At 51.3% G+C, this 12,860-nt stretch overlaps 1 protein-coding gene across 1 annotated transcript in view; it reads left to right on the top strand.

Moving 5' to 3' along the window:
* The window catches only part of PKD1L2 (polycystic kidney disease 1-like 2), a 104,376-nt gene that overhangs the window by 23,593 nt on the left and 67,923 nt on the right, over positions 1-12,860 (top strand). Inside the window, exons 8-12 of the mRNA XM_012648177.1 lie at positions 1,537-1,941; positions 4,140-4,217; positions 6,974-7,023; positions 8,838-8,955; positions 10,475-10,682. Coding sequence (XP_012503631.1) covers positions 1,537-1,941; positions 4,140-4,217; positions 6,974-7,023; positions 8,838-8,955; positions 10,475-10,682 — 859 coding nt within the window. The remainder of the gene's footprint in view (positions 1-1,536; positions 1,942-4,139; positions 4,218-6,973; positions 7,024-8,837; positions 8,956-10,474; positions 10,683-12,860) is intronic.

Raw genomic sequence — 12,860 nt, 5'->3', positions numbered from 1 at the left:
CCAAAGTCCCAAGGCTAGTAAGCTAGTGACAGCCCCCAGCCTTCCGAAGGCCCTTCCCTGCACGCCCATAGCCCTGTCACAGGAACTGAACTTCCAAGCTGCTCCCTGTCGGGGGGATCTGAACAGGGTGAGGTGGGACTGGGAGTGCTCCCAGCTGGGCCATCTCAGCAAAGCTAACGTCCACTAGCTTGCAAAGTCAAGTTGCACCCAGTCAGGTCTGATGTTCAGACGCACCCACTGATACAGCCACGCCCCTGATTACGGCTGGGCTCCATTCTCATTGGTCACAGAGTCCACTCTGATTGGTCATCGTGTCTATTCTGATTGGTCGAGCTGTCCATGCTGATTGTCCATGGCATCCATTCTGATTGGTCACAGTGCCTGTTCCGGTTCATCAGAGCATCCATTCTACCATATGGGTTGGTGCCCATGAAGTGTTGGTTGTTAAATATTTTAATTATCACCCTTCTGTCAACAGAGACCTTCCTGGCTAGGACCCATCCTCACCCAGGGCCGCACCTTTCCTGAAGCACACGCCCAGTTTGAGATCAGAACAGGGCGGGAATGTGTGAATGGTGCGGCACAGAGACGCAGAAGTGAGCAGGTGGCTCGGGTGACCTCACACGCCAGTGGAGCCTCATTCACAGCAGCGACTTGGTGGAAGCTGTCTTGGGGCTCTCACTCAGGGCTCACGGGACGCCTTTTGCTTCTCGTGTGCTTGTGGGGTAAAGACGGCTGACAGGTGCACCCGAGGACACTTAAAACAACCCTTCCCGTATTTACTCCTTCTACAAATAGAATCGAGTGCCTGCTCTTTGTCAGGTGTCAGGAGGCTGCAAATATGGAAGTCAGGGTTCCTGACCTCACGAGGCTTCCATTGTCATCATCACCACCATCATCATCGTCTTCATCCAAACAAGAATCCTAATTCTGAAATATACTAGCTTGGCTTCTACTGGAAAGAATCCTAATGTGTTGGTTTAAATCAGATTTGAAGAGTCAACTGCAATCTGTAGCATCCAGTTAGAACAACCATATGCAAACTGCAAGGGAGCCCCACCTCCCCGTGAACGGCCGAGTTCTCACGTGGGCAGAGCTCCAAGCAGGCACCTGCTCCTGCTGCAGTGACGACTCGAGGCTCCCTATCGCGCAGAAAATCAGCCCACGCCCTTAAGAGATGCTCCCTTCTCAGCCTTCCTCCCCCCAAGGATATCCCTGGCAACAAAATGTTCTGATTTACTTATTATGGACATTGGACATTTAAGATCTCAAGTAACACATGTGTAGTATAAAGAAACTGGAACATGCAAATGAACAGAGAGGACCCAAAAAGAAAAAAATCCCTCATTAACCCAATCCTCTGGGGTAATCTCTGTTAATATTTAGGGAGAGGGGTACCTCCTTACATATTTCTTCATATCTATGTCCATATCCGTGTCTATATCCAGAATCTGGCTTCAGAGACTGAGTCTGAACTACCATAGTGTTATCAACTGCATGGTTCTTACTTTCTTACATTTTTCTTACCCCACATAGGAACAGGGGTGACCTATACTGTGCTTTCGGGGAACATGACCCTGGCTGAGTCCACCACCCAGAGGAGCGCACTGCCGTACAATCTGACCCTGGACAGAGAAACCCAGGAACGGATGGGCCCTGGGAGGCACCAGCTGGAGATCCGGGCCGTCAGCAACACCGCCACCCCCACACCCTCCAGAAACATCACGGTCCACTTCGTGGAGCTGCTGTCGGGGCTGCAGGCCTCCTGGGCTTCAGACCATCTGGAGCTTGGACGGGACCTGTTGATCAATGTCTCGGTGGCTCAGGGCACCCCAGAGGAATTGACCTTTGAGGTGGCAGGACACAGTGCAACCTTCTTCCACAAAGAAGTGAGCTCCGGGGAGCCATTTGGGATTTACCACGTGGCCGTTCCAGTTGAAGGTACCTGGGGTCGGTGGCTCCCCTTCCAGACCTCCCTCCTCTTCCCTTCCTGACTTGGTACCCAGGGTCCTGCCAGTCAGTTTTTTGGTGCGTCTGGGCACAAACATGGCTCATGGCATCCTGCCTGGATTGAAAACTCAGGAAGAGACAGATATTATCTGCCTTCACGGGGCTCACAGTTGCAGGGGTTCTCAACTTTGGCACTGCTGACATTTGGTGCTGAATAATTCCTCAGTACAGTTGGGGGCTGCTACTGTGGGAGTTTTAGCAGCTTCTCAGGCATCTAGCAGTATCCACTAGATGCCAGTAGCACCAGCGCTCCAAACCATGGCAACCAAAAATGTGTCCAGGCATTGTCGAATGTCTCAGAGGGGCAAAATCACACTGTTGAGAACCACTGGAAGACAGCAGGTGTATCAGGCTTCTTCTAACATCTCTAGAGGAGACAGTGGCTTGGGAAATGGCAGTCCGTTCCCTGGTCGGGGAGAGGTAAAAACTGAAGGGTGGTAGAGAGGGGGACGGAGAGAGGAAGTGTCGCCATGATGCTGGCTGGGGGACAGACTGGCTGGCCCCAGCCAGGGCCGGAGGCCACAGCACACATTTGTATTTAATCTGAAAGGAGCAGAGAGTCCTTGAGGGCCATGTGATGAGGTCGGCAGGCAGGAATGTGATGGGAATTGCAGAGTCTCCAGCCCCCGGGACCTGCCTACAGCTCCTCTGCGGATCTCAGAGGTGTGTTAGACAGCGGGTGAGACTCTGCAGGTGTGGGGTTACCATGCCCTAACAAAAGAGTTAGCAGAAGGGACAACAGGTTCTAGAAGAAAACCACTGGAATGTCACCAGGTACCAAGGGTCCAGCTTGGAACAGGAGGAACCCAGATGTTGCCCACCCAGCACACAGGCTATGATCCAAATGCAAATACAGTTTTGTCTCCTGTAACAGTAACTCCTATAAAAGTTGCTCAGTAGGAGAAATTTATGCCTTCCTCATTGATAAAGTCTCTGCATGCCTCATGACTTTTTTGCTCACTCTTAGATGATTAACAGACCTCTCTTCCCCCTACAGCCAACAGATTTGGACTACTCCAGGGGTTATGGGGGTGGGAGGAAGGACGGGGAACAGGATAGGACGGGGAACAGGATAGGACAGGAGCGTTGGCACTTGGCAGCGCTGGCCCCGTCCTGGCTGGCCTGGCTCTTGGGGCCCAGCAGATGTTTGAAGCTGCCTTTCTTATAGGAGCATCTCTGGATTCCCGAGGTCCCCTGCTGGGCCCCTGAGACCTCAGGGCATGGGGGCGGTGCATTCCCTCCAACTGGCCACACCTGCCTGGCAGCTTCTCCGGGGCCACCTCCCTTTTCTCTGCTGGACTCGCCTCATCCTCCCTGTCCTCTTCAGCACCGTTCTCCCCAAGGCCCACATCTGGTCCATAGAAAATCCTTACCCATTCCGTGGCCTACCGCCAGCCAAATGTAGTTATTTCCCAGAAGTGTAGCCCTCTACTCCCCTTCCCCGCCCCCTCATAAACTGTTCCTTCAAGGGCATGAGTAAGGGGTTGTCAAACCTCAAGGAACACATGTCAAGCCTTCCAGGGAAGGGTCCCCTCTGTAGACCCTCTCCCTAGACTAGAGAGGAAGATAAGGTAGCACCCACCACCCACCCCTTCTGCACGAGGGAGAAGGGATGGGTCCACCTGTGTTAGCAGGGGCTCGCCAGATGGATCTATAGACCCTTCTCATCCCGCTCTGCTCTCTTGACCCGTCGTACAATCCTGCCACATCTTTCCCTCTGCAGGACCCTGGTCCAACCTGACTAATGAGCATCCTCGCATGCTTTGGGATCTAGCTCTAGCCCTGGTGCCCTCCCACGTGCCATTTCTTTCTCTCCTGAGGGTGAAGTGACCCCACTCCATGCCCACAATGCCCACAGGCCAGTTCCTACCGTGGTTTGGCACTTAATTGTCCTACGTGTCCACTTGACGATAAGGCCCTTGAGGACAGGGACTGTGTCCCTTCCTCTCTATGTCCCCAGAGCCTTGCATCAGGTGCCTGGCATACAGCAGGGAATCATTAAATGCTCAGAGGGTCAAAGGTAACATGCTGTCTTGAGGGGATGGAGAAACACAAGCTGGGAGAGTTGTCTCAGTGCAAGTTAAATAATTAGCAACAATGCCTGTAACTCTCTGCCCTCTGCGTTGCAGGAACCTTTCTGGTCACCGTGCTAGTGAGGAATGCCTTCTCCAACCTGACTTTGGAAATCGGAAGCATCACTGTCACAGGCAAGGTGTTTCTGCAAAGGGGGTACAAAACCTGTTACCAGGAGTCCAGGGCATTGCACTTGCTTGGGATCTAGTGAGGGGCCCTTCAAAACAGGGCTCTGAGTACCTATCTTGTTCTACAAATATTAAGAATTCTCCGAGCTGAGTGCAGTGGCTCATGCCTGTAACCCCAGCACCTTGGGAGGCCGAGCAAGGCAGGAGCATCGCTTGAGGTCAGGAATTTGAGACCAGCCTGAGCAACATAGTAAGACCCTATCTATATAAAAAAAATTTAAAAATTAGCCAGGCATGGTGGCACATGCCTGTAGTCCCAGCTACTCAGGAGGCTGAGGCAGGAGGATTGCTAGGGCCCAGGAGTTCGAGGTTGCAGGGAGCTGTGATCATGCCATTGCACTCCAGCCTTGGCTGGGCAACAGAATGAGACTCTGTCTCTAAAACAAAAACAAAACAAACAAATAAAAAAAAGAATTCTCTGGTTACTCCAAAGAGACAATGATATATACAGTACAGCATTCGACCACTGGTGATACAGAATTCTAAAACAGGAAAGTTTGTATCAGTTATGATGCTTTAGGCTGCCAGTAACAGAAAATCCAACCTAAGTGGCTTTAAATTCAGGATTTTCTTGCCTCACAGAATAAGAAGTTAGGCGGTAAGTAGTTCTGGGGTTGGTTCAGTGGCTCAGTGATGTCAGCAAGGACTCAGGCTCAGTCTTTCTTTCTGCTCTGCCATCCTCAGAGCTTTGTCCTTCTCTTTAGGCTTGCTTCTCTTGGAATCAAAGTGGCTGCTGCAGTTCCAGACATTGCATGCAAACCCAGCCTTATCCAGCAGCAGAAGAAGGGCCTTTCTCCTGTGCACCTATTTTTATTAGGGGGAACATCTCCCCTACTAGTTCCCTGCAATCTTCACCTTGGGTACCCATGGCCAGGGTGGGGTCAGGTGCCCAGCTGTAAGTGACGCTGGGAAGGCAGGTGTCCAGTGTTTCCAGGCTCCATGGGAGGAGATGGATTCTGGCTGCAGGGAGGAGGGATGGGATAACGGCTGCTGAGTAGCCACCAGAGTTAAAGTTCACCAGAGTTAAAGTTGGCAGGACTCTTTGAGAAGCAAGGGACAGAAAAGCAGCTCAAACTGGCTTGAGTCAAAAGGAAATTTCATCAGCTCAGAACATGAAAAGTCCAGGGGGTGGACCTGGTCTTAAGCCCAGCCGGATCCATCATCACCCAGTGTCTTCAGAATCTGCCTCTCTCCAGCTCTTGGTTTTGTGTTGGCTTCATTCTGATTCTCTCTTCCCAAGCAGTGTACGATGGCCCCAGGCTTTGATTCGTAACCCCAGAGGAGAGAGAGCACCTCTTGGAGGCTACTTCCAAGCAGAGGTCCTGAGGCTCGTTCTCGCTGGCCCAAGCTCAGTTCATTTTCCCTCCTGGACCAGCTGCTGAGACCAGGGGGAAGTGGGCTCAGTTTGGACAGGTCAGGACCACGTGCTCACCCTGGAGTATGATGTAGGGTTAGCATCACCCAGACCAAGGGCTGAGAGTGGGGGAGGGATGGTTGCACAGGAAAAATAGCACCCATAGGTGCTGATACCACAGGAAGGAGGCAGGGATGTCTAGACAGGGGTTGGGGGTTGGGGGACACAATCTGTTCCATGTGTTCCAAATTCCACAGGATTTGAGGCCCAGAAGGGTTAATGGACTTTGCAGAGGTCACTCAGCTAATTCATTGCAGGATCAGAGGCAGCAACTATTTCTCCTAATTTCTTCATTCGAGGTTGACTGTCTTCCTTCTTAAGATTAAGAAAGGCCTCTTTGTCTGGCATCTTAGCCCTGCTTTGTATAATTTTGCAGACCTTCAATGGTATAGTTGTGTGAATGAGAACTCACTGGGAGAGAATTTTTTTAAATTCCCAGTCATCCCAGCCCTCAATATAGCCAAGTCACTGGGGACTCGTGAATCGTATGGAATAACTCTAAGTTCCTATATTAATCACCTTAATTAGACATTAATCATATTAACATCTCAATATCATCAGAGACATCGACTGAGTATACCTTTTCCATTTCTTTAACTTGGCACACTAACATTCTTTATACATGTGTGGTTTACAATGCAATAGGATAAACAGCGTAGCCCTCAGGCTTCCTGGAGCACTGAGATAGCAATGCAAGGATCGCCTTCTGTCTTTTTGATAGATGAGGAAACTAAGACCAGGAAAGAATCACCAAGCCGCCCAGTGAACATAGTCGGTACGGGGCCAATAAGGGGGTACGGAAACACACGGTGGCACACCACCCCAGCTCCCACCGGCATGTCAGAGCTGCCTGTGTCCACCTCTCCTCACTCCACACTCAGTAACGTCAGCTTGGGTGCTTGAGACCCACTTTGGTGGGAACATTTACAGCACAGGCATGAGCAAACGCTGCAATCCAGGGCTCCTCACTGCCGACCCCTCCACCGGTAGCTAAACATTAGCAGCACACAGCTCCCTCTGCTTGACTGTAACTCTCATGTTTTCTCTGCGTGGGCAGCTGCCTCTTTCTTAGCTACTAACCTCTGTCTTTAGCGCAAAGGTGGACATGACGGTTTGCTTTTGACCCATTTCCCTACGACCTGAATGTTTGCTGTGTTCTCGCAGACCATTTCCAAAGATAAGGGGATGCCCCTGGGGAATGTCAGCATGACCTTCTGACTCCGCCTCTTGACAACGTTTTATAAGGTTTTCAGCCAAACCTTGATACCCATTCCCACTGTGTTCACAGCCCCTGCCAGTCTCCAAGAACCATCTGGAATGAATGCTGAAGAAAAGAATGTGAGTATTTAAAAGAAAAAAAAATGTAACCTCGCAAGGAAAAGATGTTTTAGTTTTGACTTTGGGTTGGTTGGTACTAATAGTCTGAACACTAGGAATCCCCAAGACTTCTTCCATTTGAAAAGAGACCCAAAAGGATTGAAATCAAACGAAGCATGTTCTCTAACCACAACAGAATTGTGCATATCTAGGATATGTAGATATCTCTTAGGCATCTTGAAAACTAAACAGCACATTTCTAAAAATAAAACCAATAGGTCGAGAAGGAATCACAAGGGAAATTAGGAATATTTTTAACTAAATGACAATAATAATATAACCTAGGCAAATATGTGGAATGCAGCTAAAGCCATGCTCAGAGGGAAATTTATAGCTTTCTAATATAGCTTTATAGTAGAAAACAGGCCCATGTTCTTAGTTTTTAATAACAAGACTTGTCTTCAATGCCTTTCTGTTGACATTGTTCATGCATGCATTTATTCAATAACAAAGACTTATTCTGAATTTGTAATGTTCAAGTTATGATATTAGGTGCTGGGGATACAATGGTGAATAAACAGATGTATCCCTGCCTTACTGGGTGAGACTAACAAATTAGCATATAATTAGGAACTGTGATAAGTGTGTAACAAGAACTAATAGGGTGCAATGACAGCCACTAACACTAACAGAGGGTGGTCTGGCAAATGTGGTCAGACAAGGCCTCTGAAGAGGTGCCAGCTAAGTGGGCACATGAAGATAAGGCAGCCAGGCTGGAAAGCAGAACGAGAGCTTTCTGGGTGGGTGGGCTGAGAACTTGGGGAGGCTGGAAATGGCCTGAAGCCAGTGTGGCTGCAGTCTGGTGGGGCGGGGGGAGGAGATAACAGAGAGATGGACAGAGGCAGGACCACGTGGGCTTTAGGCGCCACGGCAAGGAGTCTGGATTTTATTCTCAGGCTATGGGAGGCCATAGGGGGTTGAGTTCTACTTTGGCCTCGTGTTATTCCAGGCCAAGCCTTCTAGGCTTGAATAAGAGGCTGCACAGCCCGAGCCGTTTAACAGGTACCTCCAAAACTTACTCCAGAACACACGGTGCGCCACACCAACCCCTCTTCCTAGAAGCCATGTGCTCTCCACTGCTGCCCAGCTAAACCTTCCTCCTCCTCCCCTAGGAGCCTGTCCTCTGGGGCAGCTCCTCTGAGCCCTGCCACCTGGTTTATAAAGGTAGCGGCCCTGCGCCTTTCCTCCGTGCCAGACACAGTGTTAGCAGATTGGATCATAGCAACTGCAGGGGCAGCTGCTATCAAACCCTCAGACGAACAGAAGCTGAGACTTAGAAATTGTCCGGAGGTCACAGGGCTAATGATCCCATCTGAGATTTGGCCGGACCCAGCGCCTGCGTTCTGAACCTGCTGCCTCCCCTGCTGCGTTTTCGCGATCCCCTGGGCTCCCTCCTCTGCAGCAGTTGCCACTCTGGTTTAACTGTCGGTCGACCTACCCTCCCCGTTCCGCGCAGGCGAGGGCAGGGGCTGAGCTTCTACTCCTGTGTCTCCAGCCTCAAGCACAGGGCCCCGCCCGAGTGGCCTCTGCTGACACAGTCGAATGCACGGTGGACCCTGAGCCCACACGTAGAATAAAGTCACTTACCCAGTGATCCTGAGAATGCAGCGGACGCCCCACGAGGGGAAGCCAGGTGGACGGCAGGGTCTGTCTCCACTCCACGCCTTTCTCTGTGGCCGACTGTGGTGCAGATTGCTCTGGGGTGCAGGGCGCTCCGCAGTGAGGCTGAGCTAGCCGTAGTGAGGTGTCTCACCAGCCGGCTGCTTTTTCCGCAGAACGACAAAAGCGACGTGGAGGTGTACATTAAACCTGGTCCGTACACAGATCCTTTCACGACAGTGACGCTGGGCTGGCCGGACAAGGACAAGGATTTGCGCTTCCAGTGGTCATGTGGTAGGTGGTCTTGCAGTTCTCACTCAGAAGTGATGACTATTCCTGGATCTAAACATTAGGACAAAAAAAAAAAGTAACGAATAGCGGTCAGGTCTTGCTGTTCTTTTTCTTACTCTTTGCGCTGGCAGTACTTACACCTGACACTTTGTGTAGCTTGCGCGTGGGAGGTTGCAAATTGCATGGAAATGAGAGGTGGGGAGAGCAGCGGCAGACCGGGGGGCGGCTTCCCCTGGGTGCCGGCAACAAGAGGACATAGAGAATTTAAAAACAGTCATGAAACTGGGAACGTCGGTCCACACGTTGGCAATTCCAAACAATGCAAGGGATGAAATACTCCTCCCTCTGGTGGGGATCCCGCCCCTCACCCCCATTCCCTTGGTACATCACTGGGGAGAGGGGCTAGCAAGTGAGTCAGGCATTTTCCGACAAATCAATATGGTAGCGCTGGAGCTCATGTTTTAGAAAGGGTGTCCTCCTTTTCTCAGGGGTCTATCCTAGCTACACACGCATTCTTTTAGAAATAAAATGAATGTCATTCACACTGTGCATATTGCTTTTGTTACCCATCCCCTTTTCTTAAATTGAACGTGTGCATATTAATGTCGTGGCATCTTCCCCAACTCGATTTCGTAGTAACTGCATAATACATCATCAAGTGGGTGTATGACCATGTATTTAGCAGTGCCCTCTTTTTGGACATTTAGGCTGTTTCAAACTGTTTGCTCTTATAAATAACACTGTGACGCACATCCTTATAGTTCAATCTTTATTTACATCAGGGGTTACCTTCAGAAATAAATTTCTAGACATGGAATAACTGGGTCAAAAGTCATGCAAAATGTTAAGGCTTTGGAGGTCAGTTGCTACATGGACATGACATCCTTCTGAACGTCAGTTCTCACTATCTGAATACAGAGATACAGCTGGGGAGTTGAGGCGACAGCTGATGAGCCTGGCCCCTGGATGTATCTGGGAGTGACTACGGCACTGGAGGTGGTGGGGAGGGAGGGATTGATGGGGAAACATCAATCAACAGAGACGAATAAAGGCAGAGAATAAAGGAATTTAGGGAGCAGCTAACGTAAAGAAGGAGATGACATAGCAGCCTCCCAGGTGGAGGTACAGCCTCCAGGTCCCCATAGTAGCCCCTAGGGACACGGATAGCCTCATCCATGTGGAGTGGCAATTGCACCAGGGATGAGAAGCTGCTCGGGACAGTCTCCAGGGCTGCAGCTCCTCCTGCCCCATGCCTGCCCGATCACCAGTGCAAGTCACTGACGCACAGCAAGTCCAGCGCGCCCTGCAGGTTTGCGCAGCGTCTGGGTGAAGCAAGGGTCATTTTCCCAGAAGCACCCTTCTGCAGCACCATTCCTGCACCTGCATGAAAAGTTACTTAAAAAAAAAAAATCAAAGTCTCTATTTGGAGCTGGCGTTGTTATTCGTGACCCCTTTCTTCTAAAAGCCCCAATCCAGAAGGTGGGTTCCTGGGTGGATAACAGCGCCCGCCCATCTCTTGCAGGGCGTTGCTGGGCTCAGTGGAGCGACTGTGTTGAGAGGCGGCTGCTCCGCACAGACCAGAGGGAGCTGGTGCTGCCACCGCCCTGCCTGCCGCCGCCCAACTCTGCCGTCACCCTGCGCCTGGCTGTCCTGAGAGGCCAGGAGCTGGAGAACGGGGCGGAGCGATGCCTCTACGTGTCTGCTCCTCTGGAACTCAGGCCTCGAGTCAGGTGGGGCGTGTGGGCACATCCCTCCAGGGCTGTCATTCATTCATGCAGCCAACTTCTCCTGAGAGCCAACTCCTGCTGGTGCTGACTTAGGGGCAGGGCTTCCACAGTGGGCAGACACGGCCCCGTCTCTGTTCTCATGGGGGTTACCAGCTGGTGATCGGCAACTCCTATGACAACTTCCCCGATTGGGGGATCAGAGAACGTGTCCCTCAGGAACATGTGAAGGGGGAGGAGGAATGAAGGTGGGCAGGGAAGGGCAGCTGGAGAGGGAACAGAGTGGGCGAATAGGAATTGAAAGAGGCCGGTGTCCTGAGTACGGAGAAAAGAAGGACAAGAAGCAGCTGGTGGAGCAGACAGGGCCGGGCTCAGGCAGGGCCTGTTAAGATTGTGGTCTCGTCCCTGAGAGCTCTGTAGACAAAGCCACCCAAGGGTTCTAAGCAGGTGGGGGACATGATTGCATGTTGCTTTAAAATGCCCTGGTGGCAGAGTGGAGAATGGGCCAAAGGAGTGCGAGAGAGGACTCAGGGGGATGGCTCAGGCCCCTGCAGGAGTCGAGGTGGGAGGTCAAGGTGGCTCTGCCTTTCAGCTTGTCCTGCAGGAAGCAGGTGGCCCGCTCAGACCAGGAACAGACAAGAGCTGGATGCAGGGTCTGTTTACAGGTGGGGGCAGGGATAAGGGAACAAGTCAGGGTGACAATGCAGGATGACAACAGGGGGAAGCCATTATTGCTCCTAGGACTGCCAGGGTGACAGTGGGGACAGTGTTACTGGACAGCCCCTGGGAGCTGTTGCTGGGGGAGAGGGACCGTCCAATGGGACATGTGACCTTGGGGGAGGAGCACAGCCTCTCCCAGCTGCAGGCTGTCAGGAAAGGAGCAGGGAGAGTGAATAAATACCCTGACGGCTCAGCTCGCCCCCTCCCAGCCTCTGTCTGTGCTTGCTGTCAGCGCACCCAACCGGAAGCAGAGGGTGGGGAGCTGGGGGAGGCAGTCTGCAGAGCGCAGTCTTCCGGGCACAGAGCGCAGGGTTGGTGGAGAATGGAATGGGGGGCAAATGGAGAGCATCCCGCACATGCGAACTAGGACAGATAAGAGGACAGAAGTAGGAAGATTCAAGAGCTGTCCAGGGATGGATTGGACACACAGCAGACACCACAGTGACCTCTCATTGGCTCAAGGGAGGGGTAGGACATTAGAAAAGGCCCAGAGTTCAGACCCAGATGTCGTGGTCCGTGTTCTATGCACCCACTTAGGATGAATCACAGAAGCTCTCTGAGCCTGGTTTGCCCGTCTGTGCAGTGGGGTTTCTGATACGTCACTCACAGGGTTGTAAGCGTTGGGCAGGCTAATAAAGATGGAGGTCATTGATGTATGGATACACATGCCATAAAACCACAGCATTAGTTTACCATTATTAGAAGTAAAAGTTATCACAGAAATTCTCTGGTCTTATCCCTTCACTTTGCAGGTGGGGAAACTGAGGCTCAGGGAGTTTAAGTGACTTGCACAAGGTGACCTTTCATAAGTGGCAGGACAGGATTTGAACCCAGTGTCCTGTCTCAGCCTCATGCACTTTCCATAGTCTCACCCTGTGCAGTGAATGAAACGGGAATTTGGTCAGACTATGAATCACTCCACCTTCACGACCAAGGCTATGTCCCAGTTTTTGTTGGGGCAGGGGTGGCTTTTATTCCATCTTTCATTTGAAAAAAGGCCATTCCCACCCTTGAGAGTGGGACTTGAAAAGAACTGGGCAAAAGACCAGTCTAGTGGTCAAGACGTCTGTCTGTGCCCGTTTTGTGTTGCTCGAAAGAATATCTGAGGCTGGGTAACTTATGAAGAAAAAAATGGCCGGGTGCAGTGGCTCACACCTAAATCCCAGCACTTTGGGAGGCTGAAGCAGGAGGATTGCTTGAGGCCAGGAGTTACAGACCAGCCTGGACAACATAGCAAGACACCATCTCTACAAAATAAAAATGGCCTTGGCCTTGCTTGTTGTTTTTTCCTATAGTCCCAGTTACTCAGGAGGCTGAGGCAGGAGGATCACTTGAGCCTAGGATTCGAGTGAGTTGCAGTGAGCTATGATTTCACCACTGCACTCCAGCCTGAGCGACAGAGCGAGACTCTGCTTCACGGTTCTGGTGGCTGGAAAGTTCAAGCTTGGGCACCTGCTTCTGGTG

Source organism: Propithecus coquereli, unplaced genomic scaffold (assembly GCF_000956105.1).
Source record: "Propithecus coquereli isolate 6110/MARCELLA unplaced genomic scaffold, Pcoq_1.0 Scaffold280, whole genome shotgun sequence".
In the NCBI taxonomy this organism is placed as follows: domain Eukaryota; kingdom Metazoa; phylum Chordata; class Mammalia; order Primates; family Indriidae; genus Propithecus; species Propithecus coquereli.
Note: the sequence above shows the minus strand (reverse complement) of the source record. Positions and strands in the feature narration are given on the sequence as shown.